This window comes from Muscardinus avellanarius (assembly GCF_963383645.1).
Source record: "Muscardinus avellanarius genome assembly, chromosome: 16".
NCBI lineage: Eukaryota > Metazoa > Chordata > Mammalia > Rodentia > Gliridae > Muscardinus > Muscardinus avellanarius.
In genome coordinates this window covers 25219079-25239486 of record NC_137802.1, presented here as the reverse complement: position 1 = coordinate 25239486, position 20408 = coordinate 25219079, and the positions used below count along the sequence as shown (strand labels likewise).

Sequence of the window (20408 nt, the reverse complement as noted above, 5' to 3'; positions counted from 1 at the left end):
GGACCTCCCAAGATCTTAGGAAGAAGGTACTGAGGTGGCGTGAGGAACTGGGTAAGGGTGGGGGACATAGATTCACTACAGAAACATTCTTTGCTCGGCTCCCAGCTACCATGAGGTTAAGGCCACAGCAGCCAAGGCCTACGGGGGACAGCCTCACCCAAGCACTGGGGCCCCTCTGGACTTCTGTGACCCTAGTTTAAACAAAGGCCTGAGGGACGCCTGCCCAGTAGGCTGAGCCGCCAAAGCACTGGGATCAGAGGAAACAAAGAAAGAGGGAAAGGAGAGTGCTGACGGGGCCATCAGCCACCGGCCACGGGGCTATAAAACGGGGGGCTGCCGAGGAAGTGGCACCAGATGGAGACCCAGACTGTGCAGCGGGAGCTGGGTGAGTAGGGCCCTGGGGGAGGCTTGGCCTTTGCCCTTCCCCTCCATCCCCTGAAGACACACGCAGGAGAGGGCCCAGTTTTCCTGCCCAGAGGTCAGCCTTTGAGGGTAGATGGAGAAGAGTAGGGGATTCAGAGAATCATCCTTCTCTTGCCTACTGAAAGGAGTCCCCTCTGTGATGAACCGGGTCTGGGGACAGCAAGACATGAGCAGGCACGGAGAGAAGGGAGAGCCAGCAGGGGCTCGAATGAGGTTCAGATGAAAAGGACCGTCAGGACTGCACGCGTTAGTTCTCAGGTCCCATGTCTGCCAGAGGGAAGGGCCATGAATGTCTGTCCCGAGTCAGGAGTCTGCTGCACACCTGCCTGTCCTCTCTCTTCCCTCTGTTCCTCTTTCCTTCTTTTCCCTCCCTCCTGTACTCATGGTAAGTCATCTTCACCGTCTCCCTAACCTCTGCAACTGAGTCTCCTCATCTCTAAAGTTTGGGTAATAGAACTACTCTCCTAGGCTGCGTGTAAAGATTAAATGCACTAATTCACGTAAACCATTTAGAATGGGCCTGACATAAAGCAGGCCAGAGTTTTGGTTTTTTTTTTTTTATACTAGAGATTGAACCTAGGGCATTCAACCTCTCAGCTACACCAGCCCTTTTTACTTATTATTTATTGTGTGTGTGTGTGTGTGTGTGTGTGTGTGTGTGTGTGTGTGTGTGTTACTGGCAGTGGAACCCAAGGGCATTCTACCTCCAAGCCACACCCATAGCCCTATGTTTTATTCTTTATTTTGAACCAGGGTCTCACTGAGTTGCAAAGGGCCTCACTAAGTAGCTGAGGCTGTCCAAGAACTGTGATCCTCCTGTCTCAGCCTCCCAAATGCTGGGATCATAAGGGTGTGTCACCTCGCTCAGCTTTTGATTTTGATTTTGAAACTAGGTCTCACTAATTGCTGAGGCTGGCTTTGAACCTGCACTCCTCCTATCTCAGCCTCCCAAGTACTGGAATTTTATTTTTTTATTTAATTTTGTTGGGTGGTACTGGGGTTGGAACCCAGAGGCTTTCTACCTCCGGGCTATACTCCCAGACCTGGTTTTTTAATATATTTTATTTGGAAACAGGGTCTCACTAAGTTGCTGAGAGCCTCACTCAGTAGCTGAGGCTGGCTTCGAACCTGTGCGATCCTCCTGTCTCAAGCCTCCCATGCACAGGGATTACAAGCGTGTGCCACCACCCTGGCTTAGTACTAAAATTTTAGGTGTGTACCAAGTCCAGCTCTCCTGATTATTTATCCTCTCACTAGAGTACTAAAAGCAGTTTTGATGTTTTTTTTTGTTTTTTGGTTTTTTTTTTTTTTTTTTTTGGTGGTACTGGGGTTCCTGGAAGCCCTTCTATCTCCGGGCTACACTCCCAGCCCTATTTTTACATTTTTATTTGGAAACAGGGTCTCCTAAGCCAGCGCGCGCAGCTGGCTTCGAACCTGCGCGATCCTCCTGTCTCTGCCTCCCAAGCGCGGGGATTACAAGCGTGCGCCACCACGCCCAGCAAGTTTTGATGTTCTTAACTACCATTATTACCCAATAAGTTGTTTGTTTGTTTGTTTGTTTGTTAGTACTGGGGATTGGACCTAGGGGTGCTTTACCATCCTTAGCCCCCTTTGTTGATACCCAGGGGCATTCTACCTCTGAGCTACACCTCCCAGCCCTATTTCATTCTTTGGTTTGAAACATGGTGTCACTAAGTTGCTGAGAGCCTCACTAAGTAGCTGAGGCTGGCTTCAAACCTGCACGATCCTCCTGTCTCAGCCTCCCAAGCGCTGGATTACAAGCGTGCAACACCACGCCTGGATCCTCAGCCCTATTTTATTCTTTGGTTTGAAACATGGTCTTACTAAGTTGCTGAATGGCTCAATAATTGCTGACTCTGGCCTTGATCCTACAATCCTCCTATCTCAGCCTTCCAGGTATTGGGATTATCATGCTGGACCTTTTCACTTTTTAAATTTTGAGGCAGTGTCTCCCTGAGTTGCCCAGGTTCCATCCTGCAGTTCTCCTCCTCTACCTCCTGAGTCACTGGGATTATAGGCATATGCCAACTGCACTCAGCCCAGTGTCCCCGCGCCCCATCCCAACACTGGCATGGTGCTTCACCAGGCCCTACCATTGAGATGCTCAGCCAAGACGTGTGTGTGTGTGTGTGTGTGTGTGTGTGTGTGTGTGTGTGTGTCACTGGGGATTGAACACAAGGGCATTCTGCCTCCAAACTACACCCCAGCCGTATTTTATTTTTATTTATTTATTTTTGCAGTTCTGGGAATGGAACCCAGGGGCATTCAACCTCCAAACTACACTCCCTGCCCTATTTTTTATTCTTTATTTTGAAACAGGGTCTCACTAAGTTGCGGAGGGCCTCACTAAGTAGCTCAGGCTGTCTGTGAGCCGCGATCCTTTGGGTCCCAGCATCCCGAATGCTGGGATTACAAGTGTGCACCACCATGCCCGGCTTTATTTTTATTTTGAAATGAGGTCTCCATAGGTTGATGAGAGGCTCATTACTTGCTGAGACTGTCCTCGAACCTGCAATCCTCCTGTCTCAGCCTCCCACGTACTAGGATTACAGGCATGCGCCACCACACCCAGCTAAGACATATTCAATTGGAAACACAGATAAGTACTAGAGTGCTAGAAATCAGGGGAAAAAGCAAGAGGGTGCATGCTGGGAAAGGTAGGAAAGTCTCTGGGGCAGCAAATGAAGACCAGGTTGGTCTAGAAGATAGAGAATCAGGGAGGAAATGGTGGCATGGCCATGCACTGCAGGGGGTCAGCCCAAGTGCTGTGAGGAGCCAGGGAGGGGAGCCATGAAGGTCAGAGCCCAGGCTGCCCTCAAACTGGGTGTGTGTGGGATGGGAGGATCCTGGCACTGCTGAGTGGCCAGTTGCAGGAGGGGTTTGTTGTTCAAGTTTCTATCGGGGTACGCGAGACTGACTGAGGCAATGCTGTCACCTGAAGGCAAACAAGGACAGAAGCCACATTCAAAGCTGGGTGTGGTGGCGCACACTTGCAATCCCTGCGCTTGCGAGTCTGAGACAGGAGGATCGCGTGGATTTGAAGCCAGCTCCAACCACTTAGTGAGGCTCTCAGCAACTTAGTGAGACTCTGTTTCCAAATAAAAAATATAAAATAGGTCTGGGAGTATAGCCTGGAAGTAGAAAAGCCCCCCCCCCAAAAAAAAAAAAAAAGAAGCCACATTCATCAAGAGGTCAGGATGCTTGATGCTCGTGCAAGGCTCATGCAAGGCCGTGCCTGTGTGATGGCTGCTAAGGGTTATAGTAGCTCTGCATGCAGACGCTTTACCAGTGGAAAACAAGAGGCCCAGTAGTGAGAGGCAGAGCCAGGATCCCAGCCAAAGAGTGCGAGCTGGACTCCCAGCCCCCTTCCCTCCCCCACCTCCTCCCCATCCCAGGAGCCACGTCACCAGTGTGTGTTCTGTCTTCCAGAAACCCTTCCAACCACGAAGATGGCGCAGACCAACCCTATGCCAGGGGCCTTGGGGCCATGGAAGGTAAGCCTGCCCCTACCACATGGAAAACTGAGGGATCCAACAGGGTAGGGAGGATGTGCTGCCACCAGGGCTGGACTTGTCCACCAGACAATGAGCAGCCAATAAAAACCCAGTCTGGAGATGGGTGTGGTGGTGCACACCTGTAATCCTAGTACTTTGGAGGCTGAGACAGGAGGATCACAGGTTCGAGGACAACCTCAACAAATAGTGAGACTTTCATCAACCTAGTGAGACCCTGTTTCAAAATAAAAATAAGCCGGGCAAGGTGGCACACACTTGTAATCCCAGCATTTGGGAGGTTGACACAGGAGGATTGCGGTTTACAGACAACCTCAGCTACTACTTAGTGAGGGCCTTTGCAACTCAGTAATACCCTGTTTCAAAATAAAGAATAAAAAATAGGGCTAGGGGTGTAGCTCGGAGGTAGAATGCCCCTGGAACATCCCCAGTACTGCAAAAATAATAAATAAATAAATAAATAAATAAATAAACAAACAAACAAACAAAATAGGGCTGGGGGTGTAGTTGGAGGTAGAATGCCTCTGGGTTCCAATTCCAGTACCAATAAGTAAATAAATAAAAATAAAATAGAATAAAATGAATTTTAAAATGAAGATATAATTGAGCTGGGAGTGTAGCTCAGAGGTAGAGTGCCCCTGGATTCAATCCCCAGCACCACAAAAAGAAAAGAGAAAAAAAGAGAGAGAAAAAAAGACATTGTGGAAGAAAGGATCTCTCAGGACACCTTTATTTGGACAGAGAAAGGATGACCCTGGAAGCCCATGGCAGGTGGAAGATGTTGCCAGAATCATCTTCAAATGGAGTGGCCCAAGGGGATTATGCCCACAGAGAAAAATGAGAGTCCATAGATAGATATTTGCTGCCAGATCCTAAATAAGACATGGGACCCGAGTCTCCTGACTCTCATATGGAGACTGAGTTTAATCATGGGCTGAAGTGGCTGACCCTCAGGCCTTCACCTGGTCCCCAATACTCTTTAGCCTCCCTTACTGGCCAGCTCTTAGAGGCCAGTCCATGGCTTTGGGAGTTGTTCTCTGGCTAGGTCTAGGAGCCAAGTTCTAGTTGAAGGGGTGAAAGGGGTTTATCAAAATCCCACTCCTTTATACTTTAGGTTTCTATAGTGAGTGTATAGAAGGAATAACCCAAAAAGGAGTTGCGAGGAGTCCCAGAATTCTAATGCAGGAAGCTTGGTGGAACAAGAGTTCATAAGCTCTTGGTCTGTCCACTGGCTAGCCTACATCATCCCTGAAAGACCATTCCTATCATAAACCAGACCGCTCAGGTTTTACCCCTAGCCTGAGTATGTAAATACTGCCAACCAGAAGTGTTCATTCAAAGCCCTTGCTGTTCTGTCTACTGGAAGAGACTTCATCACACAACTCAAGCTACATCTGGTGATGGAAAACACAGGGTAGACACAACTCAAGCTGTGGATCTGTCTTTTCTGCTGTACCAGGTTCTAGTTTTTTTTTTTTCTTTCTTCTCTGTTTAATCTTACTTCAGATAACCATCTATGACCAGGAGAACTTCCAGGGCAAGCGGATGGAGTTCACCAGCTCCTGCCCAAACGTCTCTGAGCGTAGTTTTGATAATGTCAGGTCCCTCAAGGTGGAATGTGGAGCGTGAGTATGGACCTCAGCTGAATCGCATGCCCCTTATTTCAGGTCTCCTTTGACATAGATACAGATGAGAGAAGAAAGACTCTCCAGACCCCAATTATTTCTTGAAGAGGGGCTTGGAGTAATCTCAAAAGAAATCACTACATGAGTAATTTAATAACTCAAAACTGGAAGAACATAAGGTTCTTAGTGGCTTAATAACAGATTTGAGTGGAAGCATAAAAGAAATATATACAACAGGATGGGCCGGTTCCATTCATCACACCTGTGTTTTTGGAGCCCAGAGAATGCTGGATTCCTGCAGGATGGTCACAGGCCCTTCATGTAAATTTTCTTGTCTACAGAAAACAGGGATAGGAAAAACTATCAAGTGGCAGCCTCATTATGACTAGCTGTCCTCCTGCACATCCTAGAGCAGGCATTCTTAGCTAATTTCGCCATATAAAAAGGAATTCAAGCTGGGCGTGGTGGCACACGCCTGTGATCCTAGTACAGGTTTGCAGCCAGCCTCAGCACCTTAGCGATGCCCTCTGCAGCTGAGACCAGGTTTCAAAATGAAAATAAAACAGGGCTAGGGTTTTAGCTCAGAGGTAGAATGCCCACGTTCAAACCCCAGTGCCATTAAATAAACACATAAATAAATAATAGGAATTCAATCCCAAGACTGCAGAGACACATCAATCCCTTGTCTTCCACGTGCTTTTTGTTGTTGATCTTGGCGAGGTCAGTCTTGGTGAGGGAGAGATCCTCTGACTTTTGTCTTGTCTTGCAGGCTGGTCCAGGTCTTTTTTTTTTTTTTTTTTTTTGGTGATACTGGGTATTGAACCCAGGGGTGTTCTATATCTGAGCTACACCTCCAGCCCTATTTTATTTCATCTTGAAACTGGGTCTCACTAAGTTGCTAAGGCTGGCATCAATTTTTTTTTTTTTTTCGGTACTGAGTATGGAACCCGGGGCATTCTACCTCCAAACTACACTCCCAGCCCTATTTTTTTTATTCCTTATTTTGAAACAGGGTCTCACTGTGTTGCAAAGGGCCTCACTAAGTAGCTGAGGCTGTCCTTGAACCATGATCCTCCTGTCTCAGCCTCCAGAATGCTGGGATTACAAACGTGCGCCACCACGCCCAGCTTCATATTTACCATCCCCTTGCCTCAGACTCCTAAGTACTGGGATTACAGCTGTGCACCGCTATGCCTGGCTGGTCCAGGTGTTTAGCATCAGTCTGAAAACACACAAGATTCTCCTTTGGCCTAAGAACTGGCTTTGTATGTGGCCAGGCTTTCACAAGTTGCTGTGGAATTCCAAAATGGAATTCTTAAGCCTTTTAAAATGGTAACCAAGATCACTGGTAACCAAGTCCACTGATAACCAAGATCCAGTTGTGAAAAACTGTGCTAGGGTATTGTAATAAAAAGGGGTAATTATGAGGAGACAGGGTAAAGAACCCACAAAGTAGTGAGGCATGTAATTCAAACATTCAGGAGGCTGAGACCAGAGGATCACAGTTAGCAGACAGCCTCAGCTAGTGAGGCCCTTTGCAATTCAGTGAGACCCCGTTTCAAAATAAAGAATAAAATATAGGGCTGGGGGTGCAGCTCAGAGGTAGAATGCCCCTGGGTTCCATCCCCAGTACCGCAAAGAAAAAACAAAAGAACCCACAAAGCGATGAGGAAACAGGCTCAGTCATCCACTGGTGGCCCATTCATCCTTTTACCTCCTTAGATAACAATATTATAGCTGGATGTGGTGGCGTACACTTGTAATCCCAGTACTTGGAAAGCTGAGACAGGAGGATTGTGGTTCACAGACAGCCTCAGCTACTTAGTGAAGCCCTTCGCAACTCAGTGAGACTCTGTTTCACAATAAATAATAATTAAAAAAATGTACCTTGGAGGTAGAATGCCCCTGGGTTCCATCCCCAGTGTCTCTGTCTCTCTCTCTCTCTCTCTCTCACACACACACACAAAAAAAATATATATATATACACATATATACATATAAACAATATATTTAAAAACCTGTTTAGTGTAGTTGCCAGCTCATTTCCCACCTCTATGACAAATTACTTTCTAAGGCTCATTTAGATTGGCTTGATATCTTATCCTAAAATGAAAGATGCCTTCCCTCTGAGATTTTAACACTATGAGCAAACACTGCTACCTGTTATTGGCAGCTGGATTGGTTATGAGCATACCAGCTTCTGCGGCCAACAGTTTATCCTGGAGAGAGGAGAATACCCTCGCTGGGATGCATGGAGCGGGAGCAATGCCTACCACATTGAGCGTCTCATGTCCTTCCGCCCCATCTGTTCCGCTGTAAGTCTCTTAACGTTTTCACGTCTGTGCATGGGGGTGGGGAACAAGAGGATTGAGACAGGCAAAGGCTGGCCACAAACCTGCAATCCTCCTGTCTCAGCTTCCCAAGTACTGGGATTACAAGCCACCATACCAGGCTTACCTGAATTTTTAGTCAATGATCGTGTACATTTTTGTAAACCAGAATGTTTTAATTTTGAAAAATATGGCAAAGAATCAGATGATCGCTGTAACACTAGTACTGAAAGTTTTAAATTTCTGGGTTACAGAATCATAAGGAGTCCAAGATTACCATCTTTGAGAAAGAGAACTTTATTGGACGCCAGTGGGAAATATGTGATGACTACCCCTCCTTGCAAGCCATGGGTTGGTTCAACAACGAAGTTGGTTCCATGAAGATACAATGTGGAGCGTAAGTGCAAACAGGGTTGGAACACATTTCTTTTTTTCTTTCTTTTTTTTTTTTTGTGGTACTGGGGATGGAACCCAGGGGCTTTTCTACCTCCAGGCTATACTCCCAGACCTATCTTATATATTTTATTTGGAGACAGGGTCTCACTAAGTTGCTGAGAGCCTCACTAAGTAGCTGAGGCTGTGGAGCACATTTCAAAGTAAATCCTGAGGTGAAAGCCTTGTAAATATTAACACATTAATGGTCAAGTCTTGTTAACTTCATACTTAGCGTCATATTGGTGGTATGCATATTGCCACTTATGGTTAGATTTTTCGCCCCGGGGCATTCCTCTATGAAGGCATTTATGTTGATTACTTGCATTCTGTAGTACCATTGTGTTGAAAAGAGGTTCAGGTGTTGGGGTGTTTGTCAGATTCTTAACTAGTTTGAATAACAGTATATTTTGGGTTTTCTAGCTGGGTTTGTTACCAGTATCCTGGATATCGCGGTTATCAGTATATCTTGGAATGTGACCATCATGGAGGAGATTATAAACACTGGAGAGAGTGGGGTTCTCATGCCCAAACTTCCCAGATCCAATCAATTCGCCGTATCCAACAGTAGTGGACTTAAAACCTCCAAGTAAGAAAATTCCTCAAGCATGAGACCTTGCTAAGCACTCTAGAATGAGTTTTATGTCCTGCTCAAAATACTGCTTCCAAATGTTAGCTTCTGAAATATACAATAAATGTCATTTAAAAAAACCCAAATCTTGTAGATTGAATCAACTACCATGCAGCACACAAATCACACTTCATGTGGCTGAGAATTTTAATTTATTTTTATTATTTATTTTTATTTTTTATTTTTGTGGGTCTGGGGGTGGAACCCAGGGGCATTCGACCTCCAAGCTACACCTCCTGCCCTATATTTTATTCTTTATTTTGAAACCGGGTCTCACTTAGTTGCAGAGGGCCTAAGTAGCTGAGGCCGTCCACGAACCGCGATCCTCCGGTCTCAGCCTCCCTCCCGAATGCTGGGATTACAAGTGTGCGCCACCAGGCTTTGGCTGAGAATTTTTAAACACAATCATCACTAAAACCCCAACTTCCCTTGTGTCCTTGCAAAGTCACTAACAAGCCAAGGACAATTATTCCCTCTCAAAGAATAAAGCATTTGACTCAAATGTTATCAGTCTCTATAGTGACTGTTTATGCATCTTTTCTCTATCCTTTTTTCTAATAGTTGACTTTTTTGTATACTTTTTCAATTGTTTTTTATGGGGCCGAGGACTGAACCCAGAACTTTGCACGTGCTAGGTAAGCGCTCTGCCACTAAGCCAAATCCCCAACCCTGCTTTCCTTTTTTTGATCGAACCTAGGTGCATTCTAACTCCAAGCTACACCCCCAGCCCAATTTGGGGTCTGAGGATGGAACCCAGGGGCATTCGACCTCCGAGCTACACCCCCTGCCCTATTTTTAAATTCTTTAATTTGAAACAGGGTCTAAGTTGCAAAGGGCCTAAGTAGCTGAGGCTATCCTCGAACCTCGATTCTCCTGTCTCAGCCTCCCAAATGCTAGGATTACAAGTGTGTACCACCACACCCAGCTTCCCTACTTTTTTAAATTCTTCATTTTGAAACAGGGTCTCACTAAAATCGCAGAGGGCCCAAGTAGCTGAGGCTGGCCGTGAACCCAGATCCTCCTGTCTCGGACTCCCAAGACTTGACTTTTTATGTTGTTGTTGTACTGGGGGTGGAACCCAGGGGCTTTCCTACCTCCGGGCTATACTCCCAGACCTATTTTATACTTTATTTGGAAACAGGGTCTAAGTTGCCAAGAGCCTCGCTAAGTAGCTGAGGCTGGCTTCGAACCTGTGCGATCCTCCTGTCTCAGCCTCCCAAGTGCTAGGATTACAAGCTTGAGCCACCACACTCGGCTCAAAACTTGACTTTTAACATTGATTTTTCTCATCTTTTTGACAAATAGGTGCTAAAACAGAAAGTTTACCAAATGTGTATAACCATTTATTTCTACAAAGTTATAAATAAACCCAGAATCTTGGCAGCTTAAGATTGTAGTTGCTTAACTCAATTCTGGTTTCCCATTTTAATTGGAAGAGCTTAAGACTTAATGTCCTCAAAGGGGGGGGTGACAGCTCCTCACACAGCTGATTTTTCAATAAACTTTTTTTGGTAGTACTGAGGATTTGAACCTAGGGGCACTCTACCTCTGTGTTACACCTCCCAGTCCTTTTGTTTTGAAACAGGGTCTCCCTAGCCCGACATGGTGGCAAACACCTATATTCCCAGTATTTGGGGGCTGAGACAGGAGGATAGCAGGTTTGAGCCTCAGCAAGTAATGAGACTCAACCTAGCGAGACTGTTTCCAAATAAATAAAATCAGGCCAAGCATGACAGTGCACACTTGTAATCTCAATACTTGGAAAACTGAGACAGGAGGACAAGTTTGTGGTCAGCCTCAAGTACTTAGTGAGACCCTGTTTCAAAATAAATAAAAGCCAGGTGTGGTGACACACGCTTGTAATCCCAGCATTTGGGAGGCTGAGACAGTAAGATTAGGGTTCAAGGACAGCCTTGGCTACTTAGTAAGGCTGTCTGCAACTCAGTGAGACTTTCAAAATAAATAGGGCTGGAGGTGTACCTCGGAGGTAGAATGCCCCCAGGTTCCATCCCCAGCACCACACAAACACACAAAATAAATAAATAAATAAAATAAAAAAAAATAGGGCTAGGGGTGTAGCTTGGAGGTAGAATGCCCCAGGGGTTGGGGGTTCAATCCCCAGCACCACAAAGAAGAAAAAAAAGCAGGCTGGGAGTATAGCTCAAAGGTAGAATGTCTCTGGGTTCAATCCTTAGTATCACACACACCAAACAAAACCAAAACCAAAAACACAGGATTTCCCTGTTAACGAAGTCCTGAGTTGCCAAGGCTGTCCCTGAACCCACTTTCCTGTCTCGGCCTCAATTATAGGCGTGCACTACCAGGGCTTAGACAAACATGCTAATTCTAAGTGGGCAATAATCTATATGATAAAAACATACATGAAAGACATCTTAATTCTTAAATTAATTGTACTTAAATTCTTTGTACTTTTAACTCTTTGGGGGGGAAAATGATAACGTGAGTATGTGGTACTGAGGACTGAACCCAGGGCCACTCTACCTCAAAGCTTCACCTCAGGCCCTATTTTTAATTATTTTATTTTGTGGTACTGGGAATGAAACCCAGGGGCATTCTACCTCTAAGCTTCAGCCCCATCCCTATTTTTTATTCATTTTTAAACAGGGTCTCACTGAGTTGACTAAGTAGCTGAGGCTGGCCACAAACCTGTGTTCCTATCTCTGCCTCTCTAGTACTGGGATTACGTGTGCACCACCACACCCAGCTAAATGATAACTTTTTTTTTTCTGGTGGTACTGGGGGTGGGACCCAGAGGCTTTCTACCTCCAGGCTATACTCCCAGACCTATTTTATATTTTATTTGGAAACAGGGTCTCACGAAGTTGCTGAGAGCCTCACTAAGTAGCTGAGGCTGGCTTCAATCCTGTGGGATCCTCCTGTCTCAGCCTCCCAAGTGCAGGGATTACAAGTGTGTGTGCATCACCATGCCCAGCAAAATAACTTTTTGATAAATATCAGGACACTAAGTTTACATAAGTTTACAGAAGTCTTTAAAAAATTAAGCACAAAAGCCGGGCATGGCAACGCATGCTTGTAATCCCAGTACTTGGGAGGCCGAGGACAAAAGGATTACAGGTTCAAAGCCAGCCTCCAAAATTTACTAAGACTCTCAGCAACCTAGTGAGACCCTGTTTCCAAATAAGATAAAAAATTGGGCTGCCATGTAGCTTGGCAGAAGAATGCCTCTGGATTCAATCCCAGCACCAAAAAAAAAAAAAAAAAAAAGCAAAAGATGATAACACAAACACCTCAGCAACTTTAAAATTTTTTATTTTAACAATGTACACTTATTGTCTCTTAATTTGATCTACAAATCTCAAGATCTTTTTCTGATAAAATAAGTAAATCTGAGTATGGTTGTAAAGTGTTTGTAATTTATATTTTTAAAATACTGAACATGTTAAGTAAGACATCAATAAAGTAACTGACACTTCCTAAGAATCCATGACATCAGAAACAGCTACAGCAAATACCTAAGCAATTAGCAAAGGATAAACTTCTGAAAAAAGACTTAAAAAAAAAAAACTGGGTAAAACAGAAAAAAATTGGGGTGAGGGGAAACATCCAACATAACTATAATCCACTAGTCCCCTCCCTCAAACTAAGAGGTCATTCAGCTCCTAAGTACCTATGAACACAAAAAGTACTTTGCTCCTCCAATATATTCTAAGACTGAACTACCTATGCCAACTACTGACAGATGCTGAAGAGTAGCCAAAGCCATCTATGATGCTTGCTACACTCCTACATTTCTACCACTTAAGGTCATTCATTATGGGCCACCTTTCAAGTCTTGACTAGTAGACTGACTTCTTTTAAATCTAGGAGCATGGGGGAAATACCATTAGTAATACCTTCTTTTTAAAATTTATTAAAGGTCCTGAAATTACAGGAAAAAAAATCTAAAAGATGACAAGACCTGGCCAGTACATCTATACAACCTTTATAAATACACATATATGTGAAAGAAAGCTCTTTAGTCCATGCAAGTTGCAGTAATTAAGTGCGCCAGATTTCTAAGTTCATTCTAATCAGCATGGGCAAGGTTTATAAAAGATACGCATTATCTTTAAAAGAATCTGTGCTTTGATCTTTAAACAAGCAAATGAAATTTTCTAATTTCAAACCATTTAGAAACCAAATCTATGGTAAAGCAATAAGGCTAAGAAAGGCCATCCTACCTTTAAGCCAGCTTCAGGACATGAATTGTCCAGAGCTCCATGTGGCAAAGTCGTCCTTCATCATTTTAGTTCGAATTACTTCCCATTTCTTTCCCATCAAATAAAATTTCACTGAGGAATCTGTAAAGGGGATAAAGCTGCCCTGTTTCAAGAAAAGCCCTTTAACAGATACAAATCAAGACCTTGTTGAAACGGAACTTTATTAAAAATAGGTGCCAGTTTTCCTCTCTTCTAGTTCCACTCATGTGCTAGCCCAGAAGTACAACTTTAAGCCATGTTCCGAAAGACAGTAAAACTAAGAACAGCAATGTAGTAAGGACAGATAGGTCACTTTTGATAATGACACACAAGTTAAACTTTCAAAACATGTGCATAGCTTTATTCATCTACTTAGATCTAACCTTTTCACGGAGTTTCAGCAAAATTCTTATGTGCAAAATGCATTTCTAAAACGTAATGCAAGCAAAGCTTTTCACATTTACACTGGCAGGAAATACAGAGAAACTAACAAGTCACATTAGGGAGAGTTCAGATTTTTTTTTAATGACAAGAATTGCACAGTTTATTATTTTGAGACAATTGTTGCAGACATAAATATTAAAAATTTTCTAAGCAAGGTGCTTTAACAAGAAAAAATTTAAAGTTTGAAAGCGCCAATAACTTGGATCAAAGCTCACACAAAATCCCAAATTAACGTGAACTCCATTATCTCCCTGTTTTGCGAACAATGCTTTTAATAACACTTTTTATAACACTAAAAGAGACAGCAAGCTGAAACTTTTTTCAAAGCACATGAGAAATGGTGTCATCACATTACTTGAAGAAGGTGCCGAGGGGAGAAGGAAGTGAATAATCTTTTTGCTATTTCCCACTACAGAACAGCCACTAACAGACTAAAAATAAAACAAACAAAAAAAAAGAAACAACCAAAAAAGTAAGTCACTTTCCCAGTTTATAAAATAGTTCCAGTTCGACAAGATCAGTAACTTTAAACAGAGAGCACCAGTTGGGCAATATAGAATGAGCATTTCATACTGCATAAAAATTAGTGAGGTGGTAAGAACCATCAACTATCTCAGGCATTACTACATGGCCTTCCCGAAAATGTTTTAATATACATGCAAGGCACATTGATATAAAAATAGATCTCTGGCCAACAAATATATTAAATAAGCAAATTAAAAATTTGGCTCTGCAATATTGGCAACATCAAAATATAACCAGATAGCTTTGGACCACACATCTTTCTCATATTCCTCCACCTCATTTGGTATCCCCACCTCCTACCATTGTTTAGGGTTCCATTTCCTTCAAGTCTGGGTATGTGCTTGGGAAATGACTTTTCCTTTTGTCAAGTAGCACTCCTACTATTAATTTGAACTTGGCTAAGTAAAAACATACTAGCGAAGCAGAATAATTGGGAGTTTTGATTAATAAATCTGACTGGTTCAGGACAGCACTGTTTCTCATCTGTATACAAAAACAAAAAACAAAAAACCCCTCAGCTTATATAGCAGACAACTGTTTTCTAAAAGATTGGCAATAAACCAATGCCACTACTTCCTTTAAATCATTCTTCTCAATTCCTCTTTTTGAGGCAGAGAGGAGTTAAGTGAAACAAAGCTAAGATTTAAAATATTTTCAGTAGTAGAAGACATTAAGGCCAAAAAGTGTAATATTAAAGTTTTTACTTTCCTAAGTTAATGTCATTCATAAGCCAATACCAACTATAGGTTAGTAGCTTGTACTGATTCCCTCCCCAAAAGAATTATAAGATTCATTCATTTTTGCTAGTGGCTGTGCTTGGGGAAAAAAAAATCTATCAAAGCAACCTATGTGTATGTATGACATATTGTAATGAAAAAAGTGCATCACATCCTTGATTTTCAGTTTCTCATAGCAGCAGCAGGATTAATCTAAGACAGAAAACAGTTGTATTTTCTTTTTTAAAAAACATAATACCAAATGAAATGTATTCAAGATCATGAAAGGATCCTCTACAAAAAGAAAATGAGGAATACTAATAGACAAAAAGCAAACTAAAAGCAATCATTCATATTTACATATTAAACCTTTTGTTAACACCAAATCTTTACACTTAGAAAAGAAATAATGCATTTTAGGAATAAAGCAGATGTTACTAAAGCAGTATCCATTTTTGTAGCTTTTGTTTAGCACCTGATGAAAAATGGGTATATGAAAAATTATATAATTTACCTCAAGTTGGTTTGTTGGTCTGTAGGGTACAATTTTAAGATACAGTGAAAGCGAAACTGAACTGGAAAATAAATATTTGTAGCTATTTTTAATAAAGCTGTAGAAAAGGGATACTGCAATATTATATAAAATGGCTTAAAAACTCACGATATAACAAAATCTCATAACCAGGGTAGTCTGAATCAACAATCCCATATGTGAGGATGGCTGCCCCATTGTTTCCATCCCATAACTGCTGACAATCCCAGCAATGCAAAACGCAATGTATCATTTGTGCTTCACTGGGTGTTGAGGCAACTTAAAACTATTCACACTATTGCTGGCACCCTTTAAGACCTTTCTTGAGCAGCAACATGGTGAGATTTAAAACTCGGTAAATCAGTGCTTCTGAGCCAATGAGTCATTCTTTAAATCAGCTAAAGGTGGTCCTGGTTCTCACATATGTTTTACGAAGAAATATATTTTTTAAAGATACCCAAAGCAGAAGCCCATCTTTTTCACCATTAAAGAATCCTGATCCTGTGTCAATAAAAATGATTTTTAAGATCTAAAGCTAACCTATGTGCCTCTGGCAAACTTAGAGCAGCTATTTATGCCTCTACTCTTGTCTTCTGCCCTTTGTTTTTAGACAACTATTCAACTATTAATATTCTTGGAGAGAGGGTGCAGGGGAAGGGGGACATAGATAACAAATCCTACTAATAGTTAGATTATGGGTAGGAATTTAGAAGACCGTGCCCTAACAAAATCCACCCTGACTGGTGCATAACGGACAGGTCTTATAAAAAATTATTGTCCATTAGATTTGCCCCATTACAGTGTATCAGTTCTGCAGTTAAGCACATACAGTAAAGATTATATGTCACTTACAGACATGGCCCAATGGCATAACTATAGTCATTCCTCAGAAACTGCACTTTTAGCCCCTCTCTCTCAAGAAGAAAATCCTTACAAGAATGAATCCCTTGAGTAAAGTCCTCTTTTCCTTACCTGTGGCCATTTGGTACATGATACACAATTTCACACTAAATGGTTTGTGTTTAAGTTTATAGCAGTTACAAAAAAAATCAATAGATGCCTCTGATGTAGATTAACAAGCCTTAACACAACCAACAATGAATCTACCTCTGCTGTCGTATTTTGTGAAGAAACACATTCTATATTGTGGATAACTCCCATAGTTGAGGTTTGCCATTCTTTCCCTAAACACTGTTACTTGAAAAAACAATGCAGCACTTTGTTTCCTTTAGAAAGTTTTTACAGATTCTGAGTGATGACTAGGTAAGCAGATCATTAAGGACAGTGAAATTCTAAACCAGAAACTCTTAGCCATTTATTTCAACGAAGAAAAAAAAAAGGCTGTTATTAAATTCCTAGTGATTGATGATCCATCCCCTCTTAAAGAGGAGAGGAGAAGGGCTGCTAGATGCTGTAAATACACTTCAGGTTGAAGGTTCATTGCTAAGGAGGTAAGAGTGAAAGAAAGGCTATGCAATTATCTTCAGTTCGGCAAAGTGGGGGTGAATAAAGAGAAAGATAAATACACCCTGTCTTTTATGGGGAAGAGGGATTATTCAAGACATCTACTTGAGTGGTATGTGACACAGAAGCCTACAATCAAGACAAATTTAAAAAGAACTCACTCATAATTAGTATCTCCATAGCTATTAAAAAAATAGTTCATGATTTCAACTCTTAGTGCCATTTTTCAAATACTACTCTTTTAAGGATTTAAACCACCTATTTTGTGTAATGAAAACAAATGGCACAAAATAAATACAAGTTTCATTCTCTGAATACTAATGTCTTACACACATTCATTTACTAATTTTTATCTCCATCTTTCCTTCACACACAAGCACCCAACACACACACACACACACACACACACACACACACACACACACACACACACCTTTTTCAGTCTTTTTAATGGAGGGATGTTAAAAATCCCCTCTAGACTGTATTTGGTTTATGCTACAGTACTAATACTCTGAGTTGAAGGAAAATTCGTTATAATGAACAATAATACATTGCTATTTAAATATGCTAAATTAATCACAGCTGAAGTTTGTTTAGAAGCTTACACAAAATAATCAGAAAACAGATCAACTCTTAAGATTTTTTTTAATAAGTGCTCTGTAAAGAATTGTGTGAGGACCTAAGGAGAAAGATTGCGACAAGTAGAGTTAAGTGTAACCAAACAGCACAAAGGAGATTTGTCCCAAAGTCCTGCTTGTACCTAGACAATTAAGCCCATTACCCTACAATGCCCCAAAATACTGACAGTTAATGTGATGGGGCACTAGAATTTCCAGAAAGTTAAGAGACCTAACTTCTACATACCTCTAACCACACAATTAAGAAAATTTCAGTGGAGGAATCAAAGTGAAATGTTGCATTGTTTCATTTAGAAGTGAGACTCAAAAAGACCTTTGGACAAACAGAAGGGATACATTCTTTTTTTAGCTTCTCTGATCACAGAGGCCTGAGGGACATGAAAGGGAATTAAGAAAGCAAAGGCTTTCTATAGGTATTTAATTAAGTGTTGCTTCTAAGGTAAAGCCCAATTAGGATTGAGGCTTGTTTTTTTTTTTTGTTGTTTTGTTTTTTAATATACGTTCATTCAACCTCTGTATGTCACAAACCCAGAAAGTTTCTTATGAGCTGTGAGACAGAAGAACTTGAAAATTCCAGGCAAGCAAAACGGACATTAAAAAAAAAAAAAAAAAAAAGTGTGTGGGGGAGTGGGGATCTGGCCCTAAGGCGACAAGTGGTTACACAAGGCAATTGAACACACAGCAGAACTTTAAAACCTGTAAAACAAACTGGAGCCTTTTTCTCCTTTAATCAACCTTATATATTTTTTAACTTTATGAAAATTTTTATTTAAAAAAAACACAAAAAACACAGACTTTTTCACTTCAGTATGTGGTATGTTGCATTTTCCAGTTTGTTCAATGCTTTAAAGCTCAAGGATGCGTCTTTCAGTTGTACATGGGCCTGAAGCATCCTAGCTTTTGGCAAGCAGGCAGGAGACTCAACAAAAATCAAAATAGGAACAAGGCAGACTAAAATGCAGGGCACATCTGTAAACATATTATACATTTGAAAATTACAATATCAGTAAAAGTGATACAGTTTACAGGTGAAATGAAACTATCTGGAACTGGCCTACCACAAGTTTCTGAACCTGGACTGATACAATAAGTTATTATATATATAATGTATAAAAAGTTTTGTTTACATCAAGTGGAATTGGCAATCCATGCTTATACTTTTTTTTTAAATCTAAGCAGGGCAGAAATCCAGACTAAAAAGATATTTTCTCTACTCTACATTGAGTCCAACAGCTTCTTTCATGAACTACTTGTTAAAAGCCTCAAATAATCAACAAAACAAGAAAACCCATCCATACTACAGTCACTCAAAACTGGACAATTCTTAAGCAAGGGGTAGAGCAAAAAAAAGTAGTTACTTTCTCCCCAAATATTCCCAGGGGATTCAGCCTACTTTTATTAGAAGACTACAACTCCATATAAATGCCCTGCTATTTTTAACCGGTACTTGACATACATGGATATACTCATTTCTATGTGCGTGCGTGCGTGTGTGTGTGTGTGATGTTATGCTACATCAGGCCAGAGAACTTGTTATGCTGCTAACATCACCCAATCTTAATTGGACCCCTAGTTTCTGCACACACACAAAATTTTATTTTAGCATGCTATACACAAGCTGCAGTGCAACAGGATGGCAATGTGATGATAAGACAGGGCTAATGCTGCTAATGCTCTTCTCTGCCCGAAAGAAAATTTCCAGAATTTCACATTATTTTCCTTAAAAACCCATTTTGCTCTAGTAATAAAAATATATTTATTAAGATATAATTAGAAGCTAATAAGCTCAGAAGTATAATTTGCATGAAAACACACCTTCTATAAGCAGGGTTTATTATCTCCTCACTGGCTAAAAACATGAAAAGTTTTAGTTTTCATGGGTTATTTTTCTTTCCCTTTTAGGTTCTGCTGAGAAATCAAAAAGGAATTTACAGAAGGGTACATTAAATTTCTCTTAGATGTTTGATGAAAAACAAGAAAAACTGCACATTTAGTGTTAGTGACAGAGAGCAAATCTGGAGCACCTACATTTGAAAAGCAGTATATATTTTTGCTCCCAGTTATACAATTACATTAAATTATGGGCACAGGAACTGTTTTTTTTTCCCCCCCTATATCAAAGCCAATTGCTTGTTCTGCAACTTTTTAAAATGACACTCATGGATTCTTCAGTTGTTCAAAGTTCAACATGTAACCAAAGTTAACTATGTACCCACCAACTATTCCAGAATTGTAGAACTTCAATGCCCACCCCTATTCCCACCCCACAAAAGTAAAAGGAAAGAAAATATTTCCCCAACACCCCACAGAGGCTGCTTAACTCCTGGCAAGACATGCAAATCATATTTGCTAAAAAAAAAAGGGGGGGGGGCATCCCTGCAAACTTCAAGGCATTATCCAGCATTCTCGCAGGGCTTTAAAATAAAACCAAGTATCGAGGGAGAAGTAGGGGAAAATGTTGAATCATTCTGGGTTCCCCGTGATTAGTGTATCACTTTAGTCACAGAACAAGATACAGAGATCTTTAAGTGGATTTGCCTTTCCAGTGGGTCATTTGTTGCCCAAGTTGATGACAGCAGGAACTTAAGAACCACGCTTATTAAGTCTGTATTCATTAATCATTTGCATCCACACTTAAAAACAAAAACTAACAAATGAAAAAGGAAAACAAAAACAAAAACAAAAAAATATTCAGTACCGGAGATTAAATAACCATGTGTAGTCTCTTGAAATAAATTTGATTCCTTAAGAAGTCTAATTACTTTCAGTTGCCTTTTTTAAATAACTATATATATATATATGTATATATATATATTTGTATATATTATCCTGTGATTCTACTTATGGTTCCTCTGCTGCGTTGAAGATCTAGGAGCATAAAAGCCTTGTGTCCCC

The 20408-nt window shown here is 41.3% G+C and overlaps 1 protein-coding gene across 2 annotated transcripts; it reads left to right on the top strand.

Annotated features, from left to right (window-relative positions):
• Positions 1-354: 354 nt before the first annotated feature.
• Positions 355-8914, top strand: CRYBA1 (crystallin beta A1; the record flags this gene model as incomplete). Of its 2 annotated transcripts, XM_080712134.1 has the most annotated exons (6): positions 355-385; positions 3874-3938; positions 5463-5581; positions 7755-7896; positions 8166-8308; positions 8767-8914. In XM_080712134.1, 6 exons carry the CDS (start codon positions 355-357, stop codon positions 8912-8914), a joined length of 648 nt encoding a protein of 215 aa, XP_080568260.1. The 2 variants fall into 2 exon arrangements, with proteins under 2 accessions (XP_080568260.1, XP_080568261.1); XM_080712135.1 differs by lacking the exons at positions 7755-7896; positions 8767-8914 and having other exon boundaries at positions 8166-8292.
• Positions 8915-20408: the final 11494 nt, after the last annotated feature.